At 36.3% G+C, this 27,122-nt stretch overlaps 1 protein-coding gene across 3 annotated transcripts in view; it reads right to left on the reverse strand.

Moving 5' to 3' along the window:
• Positions 1-27,122, reverse strand: part of fam189a1 (family with sequence similarity 189 member A1) — a 103,071-nt gene that overhangs the window by 46,500 nt on the left and 29,449 nt on the right. For all 3 annotated transcript variants that reach the window (XM_024295004.2, XM_024295003.2, XM_024295005.2), the window contains exon 2: positions 9,920-9,976. In XM_024295004.2, the coding sequence (XP_024150772.1) occupies positions 9,920-9,976 (57 nt within the window). The remainder of the gene's footprint in view (positions 1-9,919; positions 9,977-27,122) is intronic.

Raw genomic sequence — 27,122 nt, forward strand, 5'->3', positions numbered from 1 at the left:
TCATTTTTTGAAAAGAAAATTAAATTTCAAACTTTTTTGATATATTTTGCATTCTGTCCTGCTTTTTGGCTGCTTGGTCCACCACAGGTTCCCTTATTCAAACTTTACATTTCACAGATCAGTGATGAACGTCTGTATCATCGTCTGGTACAACACTTTTTACTGCTACTTTGGTAGAGCGGAGACAAGCTTCAAGGTGGTTACTGAGGAGGGTTCGGCTAAGAAGGTACTCTGATGTCTATCAAATTAAACGTTTTTTTTACATTCATCCGACCCCATTTCAATGAGTTGCTGTGTCCTCGTTGCTCCCTGTGTCTCTGCAGCTCATCGAATGTTTTGTTTTTTTACTCTGCTTACATCCTGTAATGCCCGGCCATGGTGGCCGTTTTGGTCCAGTTGTTCCACTCCGAGTGTGGAACGTATTCAGGCTGAGGAAACTTTCTCGAAACCTCAAAAAATGGGTCAGAGAGCAGTTCCTGGTCCAGAGTCCACTTGGGTGTTTTCAGACTGATAGTTTGTTCTGGATTATCCGTTCAAATGAACTCTGGTTCACATTAAGTGTACCAAATGTGCTCAGTCTCAATTCATTCTTAGTTTGATCAAATATTCTTGGTAAGATCATTTTTCTTACTCCAATGGAAAAACTTTTGACTTATTTCTAAGGGATATTTTCTTATGTTTATGCAGCGCAGTGCAACCAAATGCCCGTATTTTTGCAGCATTCTCCTGTACACTTACTTAAATGTAAATGCTCGTTTGCATAATTTATTCTTAAAAATATTTATTGTTATTTATTTTCAATCTCTGGCTTTTAACCTTATTTTAAGTTTTAAAAATGTGCTTGATATATGCATAAAAAAATTAACTTATAAAATCTACCATTTAGTATCATTTTACAAAGTAAGTCACTTTTTCCCTTTTTCTCTACTAAAACATCAGAGAGGATTTAGAAACATTGTAAGGTTCAAGGCAGAGTGAATGCCGGCACGCTCGCAGTGACGGCCCCGTGAGACACAAGTCATCAAAGCCAGAGGAGCCCTTCCTCTGTGAGGCATGGATGTGTGTGCCACATTTCAAAGCAGACTAACCAATATCTGCTGAGATATTTCAGCTGGGACCAGAGCGATGGACTGACACACTGTTACCTTCACACTCAATCTGATAACGGGGCTAAGACGTTCAGCTTGAATGACGATTTTAACATTTATTGACCACTGCAGAACCAAGAAATTCAGAAAATTTGATTTTTGCATGCTAGGTGACAACATACTGAGCACAATTTATGCATACATATAAATAGAAATGTATGGATTTACTGATTTTTAAATAAATAAGATGCAGAATGATCCTTCTGTTTTGACTTTTTCATTTGCTCATCATAGTCAATTGTCAGAGGTCGTTTTTGTGATGCAAGGGCTTGAAATGCAAAAACACCAAAGAATGTAGACAAAACCCAACATGTGGACTGCTGTAAACTCTGAACGACATTGAGGCACAGTGGCTGCTTCAATCTCCTGCACAAGGACCCCCCCCCCAGCACTTCAATTCATGTTAAAACACAAACATAAAATAAAAGCACACTCTGTTACCTCCTGACACCTCACAAGTGCAGTGACCATTTCACCCCTTCACCGCTGAGCCTCTCAATTATTTAAATGTCTCCAAGGAACACTTTGCAGAAGTCACTACAGCAAAAACACTACGATAGCTTTATGAATGAAGTAGTAAACATCAACTAAAGTATATGAATACACATTAAAATACTGATTTGATTTTATTTTTATTTTTTTTGGTTACTGTTGCCTTGATTTTTTTATTTTTAGGAACTGAGGTAGTGTAGTCGTACACATCACAGTTTGGGAAATTTTCTTTTTCACCTAAAAACAATGACTTTTACCTTATTTTTAATCTGTTTGTGTACATTACTAAAATTAAGATGGTGCAGTTATTAAATTAAAGTTGACTTTAAGAATACATTGAAAGTTTTGACTTCCACAATTAAACGTATTCAACCATTTTAATGTAACATTATAAAACTTCGTTAAGGCATTTTTTTCAATCTTTTTAGTTATAAACCTATTTATTAGCTTGTTTGTTTTTAGCTTGTCCTGTTTAACAGCTGAACAAAAAGATAAGTGTTGAAGGCGTCTTGAGTTGGACATATTTTACTGTTGCTGCATGGGGTTATGGGTCTTCTGACACACGAGGTGTATATTTGTATAAATCCCTTTCGTAATTTAGACTAAACTTTACTTATATTAACTTTATTTACATCCTTTTTATTATTTTTTTTGTTGGACCGGACAGAGAAGAAGAAGAGGAAGGAATAGAGAAACTCTTTAATGGAGTACTTTTATATAATTTGAATAATTTTAACTCCTCGACCCCGATTGATGCATACAAAATAAATATCATCTTTACGCCAAACTGAACTTATTGGTATCTACTTAAAAGCAAAAACAAAACAAACAAAAAAATTTTTTTTTTTTCAGAATTGGAAAAAAAATTAGGTGTCAAAAGGTTAAATTACCTATATTGACCAGTATTGGAAAAACCATTAAATTATAATTTATTACCACATTGCTCATCTGCTGTCCCTTAAAAAAAAATTAACTTTATCTATTAATTAATTTATTAGGCACTTAGAAAAATGCAGGGTTGGGCAAAGTACTCTGTATATACACAAACATTTAAGCACAGATAATAATAGGTGATTATGAAGGAAAAAAACAAGAGTAAAAATCCCACTCTTGCTTAATAAGAAGATTAAAATACTTTTAAGGAAAGGTTAGATTATCCAACTGATTATTAAAGCTAAAAGTAGTAATTCCAAAAGTTCCTTCGTTCCCAATGTGTTTATTTGCACTAAAAAAGAAGTCAACAACCCATGTGCTCTCATTCTGCCAGAAGTGCAATGACAGTAAGAAAAAATATGACTTTTTTTCATTCAACATACTCCAGTTTTGACTTATTTGTGTCAAATCTAAGCCTTTGACATTCAAACCATCCAACATGTCTGGAAATGTGTGTTCTTAGGTTTTCCCTCTGAACAAAAATGAGCAATTGAAGTGTAATGCAGGAAGTTAGTACTTAAAATGTCAGTCCACTTTATTTTGATCTAAACTATATCAGTATGTGCAAACACCTAACTCTTGAGTTGTGAAGGTCAAAGAAAACACGTCTTTATAACCTGTCCAACATGAAGAATCTCACTCCATTTTTTTTTCTTTTGCCACTTTCCCCACAGTCAGTAAATAAAAAACACAAAAAAGTAAAAATAAAACTCCCAGCAGTGATTTGATGGAAGTACAAAACTGGCTGTACAAACATGAACACAGAGACAAATACTCCAAGTGGCAGACCATCACATTGCTCTTTCCCAGCAGGGAAACCAATGAATAATTCCCCTCCAACTCTCATCTGTGCTTCCCTGAAGACATTATCCATCACAGTCACATGCAGCAGAAGGCTGCAGGTAGTCTTGTCTGTGTGTTCCCTCTGAGTGAAGTATCCACCGTGGCTTTAATACAGCAAACTAAATTGGGTTTGAAAGAGGGGAAAAAAACAGTTTTAAAGTGTCTATTAGGAACACACGAGGCAAAAATAAATCTACATGTTGGCAGGAAGATTTTACCAAAGCACTCCAGTTTTGCAGACTAGACATAAAAACAGCTTTTCTCTTGTGCAACTAGAGTCAAGTATTGATTTGGCTGAAATGCTTCAGAGCACAAGTTCTGGCTGGAAGCTCAAGGTGTGAGCTACAGACCAGAAAAAGAAAACTACCTACACACACCACACTTTTATGTTTTGCTTGTATAACTGCTGAAGCCGCCTACTTTATCATAGGAGGATTTTATTTAGAAAAAAATACATTGATTTCTTACTGAGGGAAAGCTTTATGCTTCACTTCAGAGTAAAATGAAGCATAGAAATATATATATAGACAGAAACGTTTATGCAAAGTGTTTCAAAAATATTGGATGGGAAGAGAAAAAATGTAATTTTCTGTTTTACAGAGTTGACGCTGGCTGAGTTTCTAAAGGTAAGTGAGGTCATCGTTGACATTTCAAAATATACCAGTACACCATTCTGATGTCTCAGTGAGAGCTGAAAGAGAGCAGCACTAAGCTGCACGAGCTGGCCATGTGGGAGAATAAACAGACCTGCATACTCTTCTAGCTGAGAGTACAAACTGCACACAGCCTACTAATCAGAGCCAGTGAAGCTCCACCATGACACAAGCATTTCAAAGAAAACAAATAGAACAGAAATGAAAAAAAAATAGTTTTGATTGATTTGATGGATGGAAGTGAAAAGTAATATCAAAGAACATGCATTTTCCCCTTTTGTCAACATCTGACTCCCCCTTTCTGCCTCTTCAGCATGAGTGAACAGGTTAGCTGGGATTAGGCTGACTCTGGGGGACTGATTTCACACGCCGTTCTCGTCTTGCGATCGCCTTTATGTTGCTAGGCAACCAGTAATGACTCCAGAAAGTCACTGCACGAGCCAAGAAACATTGTATCACGCTATTATTCTCCCAGTATGTTTGACTACTGTAATGCATTTTGTAAACATTTCACCAGATGCTCTCATTATTTGAGAAAAGATCACATGTTCACCCTTATAAACCGCTATAAATAATTTAGTAAGTGTGAGACCACACCAAAAAAAACAAGAACAAAACTTTTACTCGTGTAAATAATTTAGTATCACACATATTTTTGATGAGCTGCTTAGGAAAATGAGGTAATGTGCAAAGGATAAAAAATATTTTTGTTTTAAATCTTGAAAAATATGGAAATAACACAGAAAAAAATAAGTACAATCAATCCAAAAAAATTAAAGTTCCATAAAAGCTAACTAGGACCGTCAGGGAAGAGACAAAAAGAGTATGATACACCAGCAGGGAGAGATCATACTCAAAGTTGAGGAACAGCAAGACTCGAAAGCTTGAAACACTACTAATACAATCTGGCAAACAACAGAAGAAACCCACGAGGAAAAACACGGAGGTGAGTCACGACTACCAGAAGACAGGACTTAGGTCATCAAGTAAACAACAAGCAACTAACTCGCAACATGAAAGACGCTTATTGAAAAACTTGACATAAAACAAAAAGAGTGAAGAAGAGAAACAAAAACCAAACACTCCAGCAAAAGCTTCACAGTACTGAGTACAGTGCTCCCTCCTTATTCGCGGGGGTTAGGGACCGGAGGAATCCGCAGACACAGAGAACCTCCATCCCCCGTGGCTGAAGGATGTCTGTTATCGATCCATATTCATCAAAAACCCTTCTGATCACGCTTTGTAAAACAAATTGAAGTAGTGTTCAACATATGGAGGTTGTTTTTTTTTTTTTTTTTTTTTTTTTTAATTCAGCGCAAAAGACTGTACAATCGCTGAAGCGACAGCGTACTTTATGATGCAGATGAGTGTCTCTCTGTGCCTTAAAATCAGGAGTGCATACTTCCTCCTAAATAAAATACTAAACACCTGCTGTGGAGGATTTTTATTCTCCCCAATTATCTTCTTCAGCAAATCAGGATTTGTTTTCCTGCCGCTTCTGAGTCAGCTGATGGCATTTCTCCATGCAGGGCCATGGAGAGAGGAGGGGAACTCCTCTCACTGAGCGCGCATCCGCACGCTCTAAACCCTTTTTTGCGCTCCGGAGGGGCTCTGCTGTGTGGAGATACACCTCAGCAAGCCAGCACCTCCTTCAGATGCAAACATGTCATACAAGCGTGTTGAGTTTTTTGTAACAAACTGGAAGAGTTTGACTGAAAAAAAATCTGCAAATATGTGAAACTGGTAATAAAGACATGCAAATAAGCAGGGAAACACTGTATATAACTAAAAATGTAATTATATCTTGCCTATAGTAGGCAAGAATTAAGACTATTTAAAGCAAAAAGCCATAATGAGGATCAACCAGTCACTTTACGACCATTGTGTCAACAAATTAGTTCTCGTATACAAAAAGATATATCCCCAGGGCTACCTGATACGGCCTAAAACGTATGTATGTACGCTTGTTTGTGCAGTACTTACAAAAAAAGATCACCAACGGTCTACTATAGATATGAAACGGATGACATTCACTCTGCCTTGAAACTTAGTATTTTTAATCTTCTCGACTGTTTTTGAAGGAAAAGGAAACGCACACCAAAACATACAATTTTATGCACAAAATTACTTTCATCATTTTGAGAAAATGATTGATCTTTACAGAAAGTGAAATTAATTTTGAGCATTAAATAATCTACCCAAATGTTATTTTTGTTTATTTTGTGGATCAAAAACTGACAGAAGAACTTCATTGTTTGTCTTCATAGACATGATTGAAGCCACATTTGATGTTAATCATGGAGTCAGACAGTTTGAGCGATGAAACTTTTATTTTTTGTTGTACCAGGGATTATAAAAATCCAGAAATCAAACCTTCTATAAAGAGAACATCGATGCTCTATTTATTTGTCCTGGATTGGAAATATTTTGCTGCCAGTTCAGAGAAAGGTCAGGAGAGTGATTGTGCTAAACATCAAGAAAGTTACATTTTATTTAGAAATTTCTAGCAGACTTTTTTGTGTCAAGACCTATTCTGATGATAGTTGGGTTTTGGGTGTTTTTAACATGTTTTTGTGGCATTTTTCTGATGATGGAGGACCTATATAAAGAAAATTGCATTTCTGGGTATTTCTTTATTCATACCATTGTTAATCAAAAGCAGATGAAAAAACACCATTTGAAAGCTTGTAAGTGAGACATACAAGTTACTACGGCAAGTCAGAAGCTCCCCGCTCCACTTAATTCTGATGCATAGACGACTAGATCAATTAACGTTTGACCTGGCATTTGGGTCCTATAGCCCTAATGTGACTTGCCATTTTCATTGTTCCGGTATTGTTAGGTTGGGGTTGTGAGGGGCTGTAAGCTAGTGGGAGAGCATGTAAACAGATGGATGATGGGAAGGAGGGTTTGGGTTACTCTGCACTAACAGTTCCACCCACAACTTTAAGGAGAAGTTCTAAAGAACGACTACCACACTGCAGAAACGTTTACTTTTGGAAAAAAAAACTGTCTCATCATTTTGGGAATTTGAAAATAGATCAGAAGATGATCGGAGTGGGACTTCAACCTTATAGGGACAATATTAGGGTTCAGTAAAAACTAGACCAAATAAATAAACTCAGTGACTGAAAGATACTTCTGAAGTCGACTACAAAATCGCTCACATGATGATGGATACTAGTTAGTAACAATACCTCTAAGTCATGTCTAGTCCTAGGAAAATGTGTTGATTTTTTCAAAGCTTCCCTTAAAAGTCAAGGTACCATTAAACAGAAAAAATGGCAAGAGCTACAAATACTCAGAGTCAGGCATTAACTCGTGTTTGAGATCACAATGAATTAACTGTGACAGTAAATCATTAGTCTCTCCTTTATTTAAAGTCATTTTGTTAAGTTTGGTGACCTGGCCTCTTTACTCATCTCCATGGGCGCAGCATCATCCCTCTTAATCTTGCAAAAATCATGTCAGGAGAAGGAGTCTTTGACACAGACAGTTAAAAAGTCTGGAGGAACACCAGACATGACGAATCACGATGCAGAGCATCACCACCCACATTTGGCAGATGGGTTTCTGTGATATTGCCAGCCCTGAAAGTGTCCAGCTGGTGTATTAGTCACCTGCCAGTCATGACTGGTTCTGGTCCAAAACTGGAAAACTTTTTTTATAAGGACAATTCCCCAGTATATTAGTAATCAGAAGGTCACACGGCCAGATATATATGGACCTCATAGAAGAACCACATTAGTCATACTTGTTAGGACAACTGAGACAACCTAACTATATACACAACATAGACCGAAATCAATTTCTACACCGCCCTCAGTGATGTCATGCTGGCTTCGATGCCTCAGAGCTGAAATGATTTCGATCTTTTTCTGCTGTAAGGTCTCAGAGAAGGTGGAGGTGGGGGAGGGAACAGACATAAGGAGAGGTGTTGCAGATAAAGCAGTGGGGAAGCAGGGTGATGAACCTTAAGGGAGGGAGGCAGGATCCTTCCTGCATGGAGGAGGGATGCAAGATTATGTGGGTGAAGCAAGAGAATAAAAATGTTTGTGACTATTAGAAACCATGAAATAGAGTTGGACAGCAGTATATCGTGGGTTTAGAAGATATGTGCTGGTTTATATACACCATTAACCTTTCTTTATTTAAATCAATCCTCATTCAAAGGACAGGAATATGCCATGGCTTCCATGAGTCTAACACTTATTTTACATATACTTTTTTACTCAATAATCATTTGCCATATGTTTAAACTCTTTTACTTACTCTGACTGGTGGCATTTGATTCAAGAACGTACTAAACGTGTATTCTTGAATCCACATTTAACCTCAACCTCAAGTTGGGGCTCTGTGCGAAAGTCAAAGCGGTGGGAATCTGGTGAATCTGCTCCTGGCTTTTTCTCTGACAGCTCTATTCTGATATAAGAAAGTGATCCGAAGTCTTCCTCTAAGCTCTACAGCTTCTCCCTCCAATTATAGGGTCTTTCGTAGGAGTAGAGGTGTTGGAATTGTTTTTAAGGGTCATCCGTAGGGACTTTTCATTGAGTTTCTGTGCCGCAGAGACGAAACGTATTTCTACAGGTGGGCGTGGTCTGAAGAACAGAAGCTTTCATTTAAATTTAAGGAATGACATTTCGTTTTTTACATGACTTTTTAAAGTTATAGAACTCTTTGTTTACTTACTGAGCACTTGAGGCTAAACTTATTAGCGTAGATGACCGGCAAATAATGATGATGTCATCGAGGGGAAGTGTCGTCTGAATTCGGAGGCACTATTTTACCATAACTCTCCGTTTGGCGGGCTAAATGTAAGGGTAGGGAATATTATCTATTATTGTGTATTCTGGTTGGAATATTCACTTCATAAAAGGCGTATTTGTATTGATGAGTCAACATTTTGCTCCAAATACCAGCTAGAGTTGATCCAAATAGGAGAAAATGGGTTTAAAAATGTGGAGTATCCAACACTATAAAAAAGTAACCAATGATTCATGCTTCCAATTATTACTGACAGTAAAATGATACTAGTTTTGGAGGAAGTTTGCATTTTATTTTGAAAAACTCTTCTATAAATACCATAAGGGCTCAGTTTTATTATCTAGCCTCTACATTTAACTGCATTGAAGCAGAATGTGACAAACTCATGAAACTCATGAAAAGTCATACTAAGGTGCACAGAAATATAAGGTCTTGTTTCAAAACTGTCCACCCACTTATCCAAAGTTTTTAAAATATATACTAACAGCTTTATTTTATAGTTTTGCCATACATAGCAACTATGAGTCATATAATTAAGCAAGTTCCATTTCAAACCTGTATTTTTTCTTTCTAGACAAAAATTATCTGTGCCTAAATATACTTTTTTTATAGGTTTTTTATATAGAAAACAGTAAATTCCTTGGAAAACGTTTACGGTTTTTCAGGTCAGCAGCAGTCTATGCTGGAGATCTACAAACATGGGATTTTAAGAGCAAAACAACACAATCCAAAAACAGAAAAACAACTTTCTATAATTTATTTGGTTTCTGCAGCTGCTGCATTTTGAGAACAGCAAATAAGAAAAACTCTCAGACTGTGGTAATAGTCATAATATTTTATAAGATAATAATAAATAGGTAACAAAATGTCTGTTAACTGGCAACACCGAAAACTCATATTTAAAATTACCTAACCTTATAGGATCTGTGGAGCCATCTTATACTGGCTGCTTGTTAAAAGTAGATCCTAATGTGATGTGAGCATCATGTCCTCTTTATTACACAAGAATGCTCCGTCTCACATCTTGTTGCTTTCTGCAAAGTTGCAGAATGATCAGCTGAGTGTGGGCGTTCAAAGGACACTCACCACAAGAGACAGCGGCCTCTTCCACGACACCACTCCGATCAGGCCAGAGAGCAGAACCTGAAACGCACAACACAAAGCAGCGAGTGTCAAAATACGACTCGTGGTGATAGAATAAAAGATTTTAAGACCTAAAGAAAAACAACTTTGAGCTGATGTTTTATTTTGTTTGGTATGTTAGATACTCATACTAGAAAGGTCATTCAGATTCCACAAGACAAAAGAAGTGGTAATGCAAATATTTGGAAACACATTTTCAGAGTTTTTTCATTCTCTTTTTTTGTTTTTTTAAGAAACACAATCTTCAGCTCAAACACTAGTTTGAAGACTCCACTTTATAGAGTGCTGTCAGATTGTGTCAGACCACATTCACTAATTCCTGCAAATATTAGCTAAAAAAAAAGGAAAAACGGAAAAAAAAAACACAACTTCCTAAGTCAAATTTTTGGTACAAAAACAGAGATGGAGATTCCCATTCATTAAGTTCATTCATTGCAAATAAACTTAAAATCTTCCTAGAAACGTGTCACCACTCATCAATGTGACTTCATCAGTCTAAATGAGAAATAATGAAAAAAAAAGCTGACATTAATTTAGAGGTAAAATGTTACAGACAACAAATCTTCTCAGTGTCATTTTTTTCTGATTCTTTTACAAAACTAAGAAATGCAGCTTGAATTTAATTTTGATTATTGAAAAAAAAATATATTTGGATTTAACTTTCAACAGAGATAAAAATGAGAGGAACTGATTGTAGGACCATTCTGTTACCAAAAATAAATCAATCACCTTTTGAAGTAACAAATAAAAAATAATTTAATAAAACTGTCTATGTTCTTCACTGGTGTCATATTGTGTCGTGGCTTTAAGTGCATTTAGGCCTGTCAACTCAAACAGTTTTAAGTCAATTTTTTTTACAGATTCACATGTTTATGATTTTTATATACCCTTGAGTGGACAAACGGGTTCACCACACTGCTTTGTAAAGCGTCCTCTGTCTTAATGGTAAACTTAAAAATATATCACAATGTAATTATTTAGAAAAAAATAGAAGTTTACTAATTGGAAAGACGGTTTTCAATGCAAGTTTTGGACATTTCATAAGACTTCAAAGGAACAATTCTAAATTATACCCACTTTAAAATGAAAGCTGTGTATGGCTCGTTGTATGGCTCAGAGACACAACATGCCCCGGCTTTCTCTGACCTCCACTGAACCCCTTTTACCTGCCCTCACTAGCTAAACAGCTCCTATATGCCCTCACTCTCCCCTTTTGCCCCTGTCAGCCTGGTCAGAGCTGCACCCAATTAGTGAAAAAAAAAAACATTTATTTCAAAATGGCAGCTTTGTTTTGGCTTTATCTCCATAGCAACCACTTTATTTTTTGGTCCCCAGGGGATGATGAACAGGTCGATGTAATTTCTAGAAGAGTCTGCAAAAGTAACATTTTGGATTTCCTTAGCAACAGAGTGTTTTTTTTTTTGTTTGTTTTTTTTTTACCATGGTATGTTATATCATTTCGTTCAGCTTTTTTTTTTTTTGCTTGGCACGCTAAATGTTAAAAATCTAAAACTTCTGATTCCAACATTTAGCTTCCCAATGATGCTCAAGGAGTTTGGAGGCAATATGTTCAAATCCAAGCACTGGGCCATTAAATCATTCATTCATGCAAACATCTCACAATACTTTCACAGCATGTTTGGGGAGAAATGATCATTTAAGCTAAATACTGAATTTCTTTGTAGAGCACTTGACAGATGGCAAGTTTGGTTTTAAATTGAGTTATTGCTTTACTGAATTTATTTAGCTAAAATTGAAACACTTTTGTTGATTAATAATAAGAATAATTTACAACAATCCTCATGGTGTTGTTAAGAAGACCGGGCCAAAATTCTCCCTCAGCAAATGTGACAAACTTCATAGAGATCACTTGGCTGCCAAAGATGGCTGTGAGCTGTGAAACACAAAAATGTCATTAGACCAGCAGACATTTCATCATGTCCTTATGCTTAAAAGCTTATAGCCAAGAAGTGTTGACTTTCCTTTCCAAACCAGTGCGGTGCCATGTGTCAGTGTGACTTCAGCGGCTTAGGCTTGCAACACGTTCACAGTGAAGCAGCGTGAAAATAACACAGTCACTTCATCAAGCTGATTGTAGCTCCGGGTTTCTCTATTAGGCCTGATTTGCTTTTAGATTTTGCGCTCCAACTACCTGGAACCAGTTTCCTGGAAGCATCACGTCTTGACTGACATGTAGCAATTCAAGCAGTCATGTTGTGATGTCTATTTTCCCCTCAGGCATTTATGACAACCATCTGTGACTGATAAGCCTGTTTGATTAAAATCCTGATGCGCCACTTTTAGTTTTTTGCAGAAAGCAATGAGTCAAAGTCAATTTAACTTTATAGGGAAATATAAAAAATCATGCCGCTTTACTGCAGTCCCTTCCTTTGAGGTGTGAGCTTACATTAATACAGGGTGTGCTATTGGAGGTGTGAGTTTGCGTATCACTGAAATGAGCGGGAACAAAGGTTACCCATACCCCCTGGCTTTTTTCCTTGGTCTCCCTGTGTGTTTTTACACTTCCTCGCCCGACATACAATTTCCACACTTAATATTCTGCCCCTTCCTTTTCTCAACTCAACTCTCTCCCTTTAAATGATGCCATCTCTCAGTCTCAGCTTCTCCCTGCATCCAGCCCACGTCTGTGTTTCCTGGGCCAATGAATTGCACTCATTCTCTCCCCTCAATTCAGTCTCCTCATTTTTCTCTCCACCACTCAATCTTGTTCCACTTTCTGGTCAATCTTATACTTTTTCAGTCACCTTGATACAGGACCGCAGGACCCGACAAATCAGATGTCAATATTTAGCTTGAGCACAAAGACACACAAGGGCTATGCCTGAAATCCCACCCTAATCCCTAACTACTAAAAATTATATACTGCAGGACTATCTAGTGCTCTGAATTTTAAAAGCAATTCGGACACCATGCTCACTCTTTTTTTTTTTTTTAAAGCAAGTATGTCACCATTTTCACAAAGTGCAAATCTAATCCAATACAAACATATTACAAAGTCTATTTGTGACTCCACTGTGTTCTGATGATGTAAACGTTGATGGTTTATTAAAAAAATTTGATGTAAACACATTTTTTTTGCAAAAGTTGTTCAAATGGAATGCATTGTGGTCTATATTCACCAGTGAAGTGAGCATCGATGCACACTGGTTTTTTGCACTTCAGGTAAATTTCTAGGCACTTGATTTTGGAATTTGGAAAGCTCTACAAAATGGTAAATGCACTATATAGTGAGTAGTGAAGGAATTCTGACATAGCCAAGATAAAAAGCTATGAAGCATTAGAATCAGAAGCAGTTGCCATAAAAAAAAAAACAACTTAAAAAATTATAAAAAAAAATCTCTAAATACTAATTATAAGTAGAAAATGTTTGACTGTTTTAAAACATAGATGGTAAAAACAAATTCTATTGCACAAAATGATCATAGTATCTATAAATCAAAAAAGTACACAATTCTTTACCAGCATAAATACTTCAAATATTTTTTTTATTTACTGTTGCAAAAAACTGTGTGCTAAAAACTAAATAACTAAAGATTCCATGCACCGTTTTTCATGCAAATATTTCTTTTTAACATCATAAAATCTTTCCAAATGTAAGTTTTCCATCAGTAGTATTAAACCTTTCTTTTTGGAAAAGTTAACATAACATCTGCAGCTGATTATAACTTTTTTTTAAGGTGCAGCACTCAAAACGCACACAGATGACCTTGAAAATATTCTTTTTTGTATATGGTGGTTTTCTTCCCTATACGTCTTGCAGGGCTGTAAATATTCATCATAATCTAAAACAACTAAAACAAAAAAAATATATATTATTATTTTTTTTTTTGCATTAGCTCCTTAAGAACATGCATATTAAATGCATCTGTATGAGTGTTAAATTATTGCAACTCTTGCAAGCCTTAGCTCTAGCATCGACACAAGAGGGTATACGCGAGAAAACGTTTTGAATATCGCTGGACAAAAGAATTAGAAGCAGTACAGAGGAATACAAAAATGAAAAATACAGATCAGGAGGGGGCAACTTTTTCAAAATAAAGGACAGCATTTAACAGAAAGCAAAACTAGAAACAGGATGATGACTTTTTTATAAAAGGTTTAAGTTGTTATATTCCATTTGAAACCTTGATATTTCGTTCTAGAGCATGTTAAAATGTAAAATTCCAAATAAGAACATGAATGTCTGGCCAACTAACACCATGGCAACCAAGCAAGTGCAGAACTAAAAATTAGTACATTTTTGAAGTAAAAAAAACTGAATCTGCAACTGTATTTTATATTTGTACCAACCTTTTTATAATAGAGGTTATGCATTTTGGGTTTTTTTATTTTATTTTTTTTTAACAAACAGCCAAAATATATGCAGACACATTCACTAGCATTCTTAAAATCTTCTATTTAATGATAAAAAAATCATCTAAATTACAGAAAATAAGAGCATGTCAGGTTAATTTAGAAACTGTACTTTTAAACCTTTTCTCTTTAGATTCTGCCTTAAAACTGATCAAATAAAAATGTATTTATAAATCACTTTTCATACAACAGTAATGCAAAGCTTTGTACAGGCTTAAAACAATTTAAACAAATTCTAAAACGCAGCCAGTGCCTTTTTATACCTTTTTTATTCCCTGTAGCCAACATAATGAGTCATGAAATGACATGAATAAAACTCAAAGTATAAACTGAAGTGGACATTAATTAACACTCAAATACAAACAAAACAATAAAAGATAATGATTTTCTAATCTGAATAATTATCCCCTATAGATTATTCAGCAACCACAAGAATCATTAGCAGCAGTTTCCTGTTGAACTTATTTTATGGTTGATTTAAAGCCATCATAATGTTGATTCTTGAAGCTACAGAATGGAGATAAAACACTGCAGTTCCATGAAGCAGTTTGGAAAATTAAACTCAGAAAACCTCCAGTGTTGCTGTGCACACAGCCTGATCTGTCCTCTCTGGTCTCAGCTTGATCAAACTGGATCGGGAGTCTTGCATTGCTGCAGGTATTCACCTGCCCTATGCTGTTGCCAAGCACTGCAGCAGGGAGTCCAGTGATGTTGTGCGACCGCTGCAAACCTGGCTTTGGCACCGCTTCTGGAGGCGGAGGATGCATGGTCCCCACAAAGCAAAAATAAAGGTTAACTGAGCTCCAGTCTTAGCGCAGACAGCGTTCTCCACCATGCACAGATTTCTATAATTGCTCAACCCTATGGGGCTTTTTCAAGAGTTCATTTAGTTTTTTCTGGAACCACTTGCTAGTAATTGATGCTAAAGACAGGAAGACTTTTTCTGACAGATGAAGCTGCAACTATGATTAAACTTTGGCATCCATATCAGCAAATGGAAGTTTAATTATTTCTATTTTTCACATCATGAGTCTTATTACCCTGGTGTGAAACGCAACTCTACTGTGCTATAATTAAAGAGTGAAAAAAGAACAAATTTAAGCCACAGATTTCTCATCTTTAGGATCCTATTATTGCAGACTTCAAGGACGCAGTCACACATGCAAAGAAAAAAAATGATGGCAGAAATATGGAGAAGCTCCTTCTTCCTTTGCCTCAAGCTGCTCTTCCCAATTCTCCTCTGGGCAGTGCATACCTGTGCACCCATGTATACATGTGTGAGGGACAGTGTGTCTCTTTGTGTGTCTATAGTCTGGGCAGGGAAATTATCTGAAAGCAGGAACCAAGTGATAGCTTCTTTACTGGCTGTCTGTCACTGGGGGCTTTTCCTCTTGAATGCTCCTGGAACGGGATTAACATTCAATGCTAAGTGGCATTAGTCAGTGAAACCTGGGCAGAACAGGGAAGAATATCTAATATTTACTGATGCTGGGTCAGAGGAAAGGATTTTTATTTCAAGGGTAGTTAAAGAAATGTATTTTAATGTAAAAAATGCAATGACTATGCAAACGGATAAAAAAAAGTTTGAAGTACGGAAGCTGAAAAAATACTTAAAAAACAAAAATAAACTTTTCATAATTAGAAAAACAAAAAAAAAGACTAGAGACAAAAAGTCAAATGTCAGACATGCTGGGTCTTAATTTGTTGTTGGATTCCACAGGGTAACATCCCGTCTTTGATAAGAGTTAGTCAGCTGATCAGGATGTTCAGATCACTAAGCACGTCGGCTTAAGTGACACACCGCCAGAGGGAAACAAGCTTAAGAAGACAAATGAGGTCATTAAGCCAAAAAGACTGAATTTCTTTTTTTTTCTTTTAAAGTTCAGTTTTTTTGAAAAAAGTATCCTTTTTTTGGCACATAAAGTATATCCTGTTGGTCAATATTATAAAGGACAAAAGCGATGAAACGATGACGTGAGTCACATGACTTGATCAAAGGAAATGTAGGCAAAGTTTCACACAGATAAGAAAAAGCTTTTGTGCTACTATTATATGATTTGAATAGTACGACATCATAATAATATTTTTCAATCCTTGAAAAAAATAAATGTAAGATTAAAAGTTAAAAAAAATGTCCTTGAGCTGCTCAAAACTATCCTCTAATGTGCAAATTCTAAGAAACACTCAGATTTCTGTTTCCTAACGTCTAATTTTGCAGAACTGTATCAAAAGGGCTCAGTCAAAAACACCTAAAAATACCATTTGCTTTTATCCACAGGGGAAAAAATAATATAAAATGTATATTTCTTTATAAATAACTTAAGTCATGCAATATTTAGTAATGACTGCAATTCTCTGATTATTTCTGGCTTTCATCAACCTTGTTTGTGATTACATGAAAAGTTCCACATGTTATATTTCATTTAATTTACAGGAAGAGCCCAGAGGAGCTAGTTTAGAAGGAGGTGATGTATTTTATTGGTAAATGTATTATGTGTAAGAGTCTGTGCCCACTGGGAGGCGATTCACAAAACACACACGGCAGTTAATAATTGTGTTAATAAAATATAAAGTAGCTTCATGTAAATGCCGTCAAGATAGGATTTTGCACATTGTGGCTATCTTTCTCTGCCTTAAAGATGCAGACCTCACCAATAAACTATTAGGTTTTGAAAAACTGATCATTAAAAAGATGCTTTTAATGTCAAAAACAAGGGAAATAACTGTGATATGCTAATTTTACAGAAATTAAAGGAAAATATTAACCTTTTTATCAAATATGGAATTATTAGTTCTTTATTGTCTTTAAACCACCTTTTTTCACTGTTTTTGTTAAAATGAGCACAAAAACAATCCCTCAACACAATCTCGTGACAGGAGCATCGCTTTAACTATGTAAACTGTCACTATAGGTAATTTATTCATTGCTGTTCCAGGATGTGTGACACCGGTCTGATAGGAAAAGTGTATTTTTTTAGTTTTTTTGTGTTCAGAGACATGAAAATAAATATATACTGAAATAGAGTCTCGATTTGATTCATGAATCTGTCGGATGATAGTTGTCACCTGTAAAAGGAGGCAAAAATGTCATCGTGCAGACGCCGAGTGTGGTAGAAAGTATCTGAGTGAATCGTCTTCATGGAACTTTTAAGTGTTGTTTAAAACTTCCTCCTTTCTCTTTTAAACTTACTCATTTGCTAAAATATGAAAAACAATCTGGATCTAATAATGAAATATCACAACACTGTTTCATAATCCCCTTTTAACACTGGAAATCACCTTAACCCCACAGAACCGTTTCTATCTACACCCATTTCTGAGACCCCCCATCTCATAAGAATTCCAAACTTTTCTTTAAAAACATTCATCATTATTAATTATTATTCCACTAGGGGCAGTAGAAGGGCTTTTCCCACTCATTTCAAAATGGCTGCTTCCGTGAAGATTCAAAAACATTTTTGGCGGGAAAGGTTTAGGTAATTTTCAAAGGATTATGGTGAGAGTACCTCCTCTTTTTTGTTATTCATTTTTTTAAAACGAGTTCTTGCTGTTTTTAAAGAATGAAAAATTTGTTGATAATTCATTCTTTATAATACAGTTACAGCATGTTAAAAAGGTGTGAATCAAATTTAAGACAGTGGGTAAATAAGGGGTTTTTATCCCTGAACATTCATGTCAATATTTTTTATTCTTTAGTTAACGTTGTTAGCAAAAACGTATCAAATCAACCAACATATCATAAATTATACAATCCTTTTCTCATTTATATATATATATATATATATATATATATATATATATATATATATATATATATATAAATTATATCAACTTTTGGTGGATTTTATCAAAGAGTTTCAAAAACATATTTCCAATAAATTCCAAAATAATGATGTTTTTGTCAATTCTTTGATGTAGTGGGCTTTACAAAGTTTAAGTCAGAACATATGCAAAAAGAACTATTGCATGAAGCACCTACTTTTAGGAATTGGGTTGAGAATATAATGCAAAATTGCACAGTTTCTTGAGTTTTTTCTTTTTTTTTTTTGCATTCACTGTAAAGTTGGGACAGTCTTTGAAAAGACAAGTTATTAACATTGGATAGTTATCAATGATATTCTGGGTGATTGGTGGGACACATCAAAGGTCAGGTTGGCACCAACTTTCACATTATTTCACATCACTTAAAAAAACACACGCAGTATATAATGTAAATGAACCTAAAAAAATTATTCGATTTTGTTGTGTTTGATTCCATCTTGACTGTGAGATTTAAACCAGTTTTAACAGACACTCCAAATATTAGCTTCACACTGACTTCTAATCAAATTTTAGAAAACTTTTTTTTTTTTTTTTCCAGTTACTCTCAAGGAACCGCCCTATAGTAGTAATAATTCCTCTGATGTCTTATCCTCATAAAACTCTGATCACACTTGGATCCTCAAGTAAATCCCTCCATCAGATCCAGACTTTGATGTTTGAGATGTCAGTCCAAAGACTCGAATTCCTTGCTATGTTGTAAGGATTAGGTGGAGGTTAGATAAGGTTGAAATACTCTATTGTTGTAAAACTCTTCACCTCAGTGAAAACATTTCTCAATGTCATGTGAGATTGCTCTTTTAGGTGGTCTTTGCAGATTAAATCATTTCATAATTGTTAACAGTTTGCAAACAAATTCAAAAATGAAATAAATGAGGGATTGCAACTAAATCAAATTACTAAAGAACAGAAAGTGTTGCTTTTTGCAATTGATAAAAGTGTTACAGTAAAGTGTCACTTATTTAGCATAATATCTTATTTGGTCATTAAGCAGAAACTTTGCACACAAAGTGACTTACAGATTTCTTATAGATCAGTGCTTTTTGGGGTTAAATGTGTTGCCCACAGACACAGTAACCTGAGAGTTAAACCCTCAACCAAACAGTTAGCAGACTACTGTTTAACCCACTTCTTTTAATTATCCAAAAAACAACTTACGAATACTTGATTCTCTCCCGCATGGATGATAAATCATCATTTTATTACTTGGAAATGATTTCAGTCAGATTATAAGTTGACAGAGTACTGAAAGATACTCCATCCTTCTTTTATTTCTTTGCATAAGGGCACATGTCAATTTAATACAAACATAAAGGAGCAATGAAGATAAACCTGCTATTTTCATTTTGCTTTTCATCTTTAAGTTTTTATCCATATTTAATTTTCAGGATAGTAGCTAGAAAACACTTTTGAACTCAACATTCACTGTCTAAAATAACAAAGCAGCAGTAGAGGTGTTTATCACTTCATTCTATCTCACAAGAGCAGCCGTGGATTCAGCCCAAATCACAGTCTTGACCTATTCTTATGCATTTATGCATAGCGCCAATCAAAGAAGCTATTACTGGGAGTGAGAGTTTCGAAAGCAGTCAGTTTCTCAAACATAGTCACCGCCGAGATGGATGGAGCCAGTTCAGTTGCCGTGGTAACCACGAATTGGCCATTTGCCAGCTTCTGTAATGATTTCCCATCAGTTGCTGCACTGAGAGGAGCGAGGACGCTCGCCGGATCACACGGAATCATGTTCGATCACACGAGAACCCTTCACAAACTTATGACACACGTGAATACACAGATGGTCCAAATGCAGTGGAAAACCCTGTGTAACACAGAAGGGCTTTACGCTGCACTCCTGCTGTCAGTGCAGTTTCACACTCTAGGATGCTTTCTTTCATTTTCTGAAGCATTGTGTCTGTCAACAAAAGAAGCTTTTTCTACACATGGACCTTCACTGATCTCTCCTGTTTTTCAGCCTCGTTTAGTGATCATCACCTTGCATGGAGTGCACACTTGTGTTATTGAATATAGACATTTGAAATTTTATAAACAAACTGAGCATCAAGCCTCTTAAAAACTAAGGTTAAATGAGGGCCAATGCATGACATCTAGGGATTGACTTAGACACCTTCTAGAACAACTTTTACTATTTGTATTCTCATTGGAAAAACACAACAGTGTCATCATCTCACTTTCAGCTTGAGGGCACCACTGCAATAAAACAAAGCAACTAAAAGAATCCCTCCCCTCCCCTACATTTATCCCTCCAAATGGAGAGTTATGAAAAAATAGTTTTTTCAAATTCGGACGTTACTAACCCTCAATGACATCATCAATAGTTGCTTATAATCTACGTTAGCAGGTAGCTGCTAGTGCTCGGAAAATAAATAACAGTAGTTTTATCATTTTAAAAAAGTAGGAAGAATTCTGATTCGGCCTTTGACTTAAATTCACCGTCTACCTGTTTCATTCATGAATCTTATACATCGACATGTCCTGAAATATCTGTACCAAAGAATTTACTGTGCTGCACTTCCATAGCTTGTTAGGAGCTAAAACATGCACTTCTCTGGTCCAACTGAAACTGGTTTTAACAATTAAAAAAATGTTAGTATTAGGGACATTCCGATCTGATTACGTGACGGAAATTGGGCTCCATCACGTAGTTTTAGTCTCGATTCTGGATTGGATGTTAAATTCCAATCCGGATCCGGATTATATTTGATTTTTATTATGTTCAGTGCTAAATATTTATATCTTATCATTCCAGATAAATACTCTGCGCATCACAACACTTTATTGTCATAAAACGCAGCGGAATATGGCACTAGTTTGAGGTTAAGTTATTCTGACATCCAGGCTCAATTAATATTTTAACAAAGATTTTAAACTGACAGCAAGTGTCTGTATTGATTATTCTTAGTGCAAACATTGACCTACAAAGACATTTAAAAAAAAGAAATGTTTTTTTTTTCTTTTCAGTGCGAACGGCTTAAAATGCTGCCGACAGAGAGGTGACAAGGGACCGTCTACAAAGTGCAAGCTTTGGAAAAAAAAAAGATTAAAAAAAATCAATAGCCTTTCAAAAACAACCAAAAATAATATATCGTTACATTGATGTGAGATAATCATTTAAAACTCGTCATCATATTCATACTAGAACAACGATAAAAAAGTCATAATTAATTTTCAAGAATTTTTAATCGAGATATGATTCACATCTGATCAAAAATACAATCAAACTTTCTCACATGACTGATTATCCCCTATTTTTACTAGCTGATAATTGCACTACTTTTACTTGACTAGTAAAGCTGCTTCACTGTTAAAATGTTAAATGACAAAAGAAAGTCAATAAAAAATCTGGACCAACTTCGGTTAATTTATTTTACATTTATTCATATTCTCTTGTACTACAAAAGAGAAAAATCAGATGGCTCTGAAGTGGATCAGGACATCATTAGTTAGTGTCTTCTTGGTTCATATATACCTTGTGTGTACATATCAAGACAAATGAAGGTGAGCGCTTGTAGCTGTAGGGAGGCCAAATTCCTGACTTTTCCCCTGATAATTTCAGTCACCACCTTCAAGCAACCTTTGTTGGGCACAAAAGAGCGACACACACTGTGTGCGTAAATGTGCAGCCCTGCTGTATGTGTGTATTTGAGTCACACAGAGCATGAAAAGCCCTCTGGGGGCATTACGAGGCGTTTGATGCTGCTGCGTCCGTTTGCCTGCGGAGCGTCTCCACTGCAGCCAGAAGATCCTGCTGACAAAGCTAACAGACACGTTCGCTCGGCCTCTTCATGTTCCCGCTGGTTCAACACCCCCCCATCTTTTTTTTTTTTCCCTCCCCAGCATCCGTTTCCTATAGTATTCCCTCCTCAACCCACCTACCACCTGCTCCTCCTTCCTGACCCCTCCCCCCCATCCTGTATATCACCGCTTCACTTTGGAGCTCAGCAGCACCCCAGCAGCGTTGTCATAGAAACAGTGGAACAACAGCAGGTTGGCCGTTGCTGCGGTCTGAGGGCGTGGCATCCGAGCCACCCTTTGCTCCTCAACACCCCCCCCCCTCTCTCAGAGAGGCCTCTGCTGCTGAACCCATGAATCAGGACGGAGCTTTGGAGCGTGATGCACTGCCTACAGCTAAACAATAACAGGCCGGAAAGGAGGGAGCTGTTGTTGTGACCAGCAGCTGCCCGCTGCACCACAGCAACCAGAGCCTGCACCAGAGCACGATGGTGCTCTCGCTCAACATCCTTCCGCTTCTTTGAGATCTGCACTGGAGTTCAGTCATGTTTGACAGACTTTCATGACACAACTTCCCTGATGCAAATAGATGCTACGTTTGTTCATTTAAGAGAAAAATAAAATGGAGCTTCAAAATAATTTGAACCCTTCAATGATTTGAACAACTATGTAATTAAATATGCAGATTTCATTTTAAAATAAAGTGAAAACCTGCTTAAATAAATGAGTGTTTCTTATAAATTATGCTGATCTTTTCTTTATTGCTGCAGGGAATAAGGGGTTAAAGAGGATGCACCATGAATAAAAAGCAGCCTTTTGTGTTTCATGCAAACACAGAGCTCAAAGAAAACACCCGTTGTAGAGAGCTGTTGTTTATAGTCAAGTGTATCATTCATTACATTAAACTGGCTGCTTTGGGAAAACAGTAAAAGCAGATAAATGACTATTTTTTGTACTTTATTTAGAACAACACAGAATAACATATAATGGAAAATGTATAACAGTTCGTTCTGTGTGTTTACGTCATTTTTCTCTTATGATGAAACATATGTTTAAAACATTTTTTGTTCCAGATCTAAAACATTAAAAAAGTGTAAGCTTTTCAGATTGATTCATCCTTTAGTTTTTCACGACTAATGCAATCCCAAGAAAACCTACTGACTTCCTTATAGAATCTTTTTTATTTTTTTTATTTACAAACATAAAAAGCGTTTCTCCTGCTTTAAGAAGCTCAAAGTTCTTTACAATTAAATAGGAGATTCAAAAATGTAAACTAAAACTCATTCCTTTGCCCCCCTCCATTGACACATACAACCATGACCTCACGCACAATGAATACTGGCATGAAGACAGAACTGTAATTATAAAAGAAACTTGCCTGAATTAAGCATGTTTTAAAAACAAATGTTGGTGCCAAGTCAATTCAGCAAACAAGAGAGGCTACGAATACAAGCATTTCAACCTTGTTGTAAAATGGTCCAAATTTATAAAAAAATATGTATATACTAACGACATGTGTGTCATATATATATATATATATATATATATATATATATATATATATATATATATATATATATTTAAGTTTGGACATATACTTTTAGAAGCAAATAAAGAACAAAAATAATTAAAAAAAATAATAATTCAACAAATATTGAAAAGGAAGTGAAAAGTAATAAAAGCCTAATAAATTCTCATCCCCATTCCCTTTACCAAATGCATTACCACATCCAGTGTACCCTTATCTATTGTAGCCCTCTTCCCTGTCAAATGAATACACACTCAGTTCCAGACACCCATTTACACACAAACAACTGCACATATAGATAAATGTACATATTGAAACATTCACAACATTCTTGACTGCTAAAAATATATTTTTAAAGTATTTTTTCTGACAAACTATCTGGTGTGCACTATAAACTATCTGGTGTGCACTAGAAACTGACTGGTGTGCACTATAAACCATCTGGTGTGCACTAGAAACTATCTGGTGATAATTATAAAATATCTGGTGTGCACTATAAACTATCTGGTGTGCACTAGAAACTATCTGGTGATAATTATAAAATATCTGGTGTGCACTATAAACTATCTGTTGTGCACTAGAAACTATCTGGTGATAATTATAAAATATCTGGTGTGCACTATAAACTATCTGTTGTGGACTATAAACTATCTGGTGTGCACTAGAAACTGACTGGTGTGCACTATAAACCATCAGGTGTGCACTATAAACTATCTGGTGATAATTATAAAATATCTGGAGTGCACTATAAACTATCTGGTGTTCATTACAAACTAACTGGTGTGCACTATAAACTATCTGGTGTGCACTAGAAACTATCTGGTGTGCACTATAAACTATCTGGTGTGCACTAGAAACTATGTGGTGTGCACTAGAAACTATGTGGTGTGCACTATTAACTATCTGGTGTGCACTATAAACTATCTGGTGTGCACTATAAACTATCTGGTGTGCACTAGAAACTATGTGGTGTGCACTATTAACTATCTGGTGTGCACTATAAACTATCTGTTGTGGACTATAAACTATCTGGTGTGCATTAGAAACTGACTGGTGTGCGCTATAAACCACCTGGTGTGCACTAGAAACTATCTGGTGATAATTATAAAATATCTGGTGTGCACTAGAAACTATCTGGTGATAATTATAAAATATCTGGAGTGCACTATAAACTATCTGTTGTGGACTATAAACTATCTGGTGTGCACTAGAAACTAACTGGTGATAATTATAAAATATCTGGAGTGCACTATAAACTATCTGTTGTGGACTATAAACTATCTGGTGTGCACTAGAAACTGACTGGTGATAATTATAAAATATCTGGTGTGCACTATAAACTATGCTTTCAGTTAGTCATCCTCAAGACCAGGAAGTGTCCTCTGTCTACACAACAAACTGACAACAACATAAAGTAGAATTGTTGGTATTATCTCCTAAAATCCTTACTTTGAATGCAAGTGTTTGTGAGAATGTCTGCTGACCATAGAACCATAAAACCTGAATAATTAAACTAAACTCAAAAACACAACAAACAGTCATTTACAGGGAGCTGGCTAGCAAAGTGCTTTCAAATGAAAAACTAATTAATGCAAAGAAAGGCCCCTTTAAATGATTATGGCCACAAGCTTTAGTAAGAGCCCTTTAATTTCGTCACCACAAAGAAACACACACAAAGATGAAAGAGTTTGCAGAAAGATGAGCTTCTCATGAATCATCTCAAGCTTTTTCAACCTTTCTGTGTGAGTATCTCCAGTCATGATTCAAAGAAATTAATTTTAAAAGACGCTGAGAAGAGAGCTTGTGGGATTTTTTTTTTTTTTAATCTCTGAGCACAATACTCCCATGGTAGAGTAAACACATCTAAAGCAGTGATGACTGCTCTGAAATGAGGCAGCTGGCATCCATTGAGTTGTCAAACTATGATTAAAGCCACAGGATTTACTGTCACTGTACTTTAATCAGCTAACCAAGCCTTTACAAGCACACATATGTGTGACATATTTTTAAGAGACGCTCTGCTGTAGAAAAATAAAATAAAATAGAAAAAAAAAAAAAATCATCAAGGGTTCACAAACCTACAACAATGTTTGTTTTACAAAATCCAATCAAAGAAAAGTGTTAAACTTGCTGCATTTTCTTCAAAATCCGTTGCATTGCACTAACCCACCGTAAACCAGTTGCAGGCTAATATTCTCACTTACATATCAGTTGGGCGCTATATCCTGCAGGGAGAGCGGTTCATGTGAGCTGACCTTACGCAGGGTATGAAGAAAATGAAAGAGACAGCCAGCAGCACCCACCTACTCCCTTTCCGAGTGCTTCTCTTCTTTGAGAATGAAGCGGCAGAATTAAAGCAAGAACCAAGCGCTCAAGTCTGTATCGATGTAAAGTCTCCGCTCGATCCAGCATAAAAACATCCATAAAAAAAAACCTTAGAATGAGCTCTCTTATGTTTATTGAACCACGAGTACTCCAATGACGGTGAAATTTTTGGGAAAGAGTGGTCTGCTCAAATGGGATTTTGGTTCACATAAATGTCAGGGACAGATAACTTGAAGCATTGAGGGACGCTGTACTGCTTCAGTTCCAAACACTCCTTGTAGTGTTTTATTCTACATGGCAAATATTCAGCCTTGCAATAGCTAAACTCTAAAATACTAAAACGATGTTAGATCTAAACTGATAGACAATTAGATCGGCTATGTAGGAAAGTACTAAATTTTTAAGAGAACAAAGAACAAAAAAAATAATGGGTCTCTGATATTTTTCAGGGGGTCGGGTCAAATGTGGAGGTGGGTTGGATCCAGCCTGCGGGCCGTAGTTTGGGCACCCCTACCTTAAATGACAGGTCATAGCAAACACTTAAACAACATGTAAGAAGACTAAGAGAGGGTGAAATAGATGAGATGCACACGCTTATCCTTTTCTCAAACCCTACACACTCCACAAGGAGCCCATGAGTGCTGTTCAAGTGATAAGAGTGTGAAGAAATGAGGAAATTAAACAATCAGCATAGTTTGTGCTCTGATTGGCGTCCTGCAGGCACTTATGTATCAGCTGTCCCCCCCCCCGTGCAGTATTTGAGCGCAGGCAGTAAGGAGCATGCACCTCACTAATGGTTAGAGTGCCGTGAGGACATCGTACCACAGCATCACCCATACGCCACAACTTACATTATCCTTACAAATACGTTATGTTTCATTTACCACACACATGACAAATGTACGTATGACTTTCATGATATCCCTTAAGGTGGCCGCTTGAGGCTCTCTATACCTCTCTACGACCCTCTATGGGCCCGGACAACCCAAAAACCTGCAGTACCTGTACGGGTCAACCGCCCATTCGGGTGCATTGGAGAGCAACCCTGAACTCATGATATCATTTGTCTCTTTTGTTCTAAAGTTATGCAGTGTTTTAAGGGATGATGTCCAGGAAATTCCAAACCATCGCGTGAGATGATTTTTAGCCTAAAGGCTCCAAGAAGGAACAGCTGCCATCTTACTGACACTCACAACATCTCCTCACAGTCGTGTTAGGATTAGGAATAAACTCACTGAAGGGAACATTACGCTGTTTTGTTTGCACTAATGACAGATGGAAGACACGTGTGAAGTAAAGCATAGAAAGAGCAACAATTACATTTTAACAGGAAGCAAAATCTGGGAACGT

The sequence above is a fragment of the Oryzias melastigma genome, linkage group LG3 (genome assembly GCF_002922805.2).
Source record: "Oryzias melastigma strain HK-1 linkage group LG3, ASM292280v2, whole genome shotgun sequence".
NCBI lineage: Eukaryota > Metazoa > Chordata > Actinopteri > Beloniformes > Adrianichthyidae > Oryzias > Oryzias melastigma.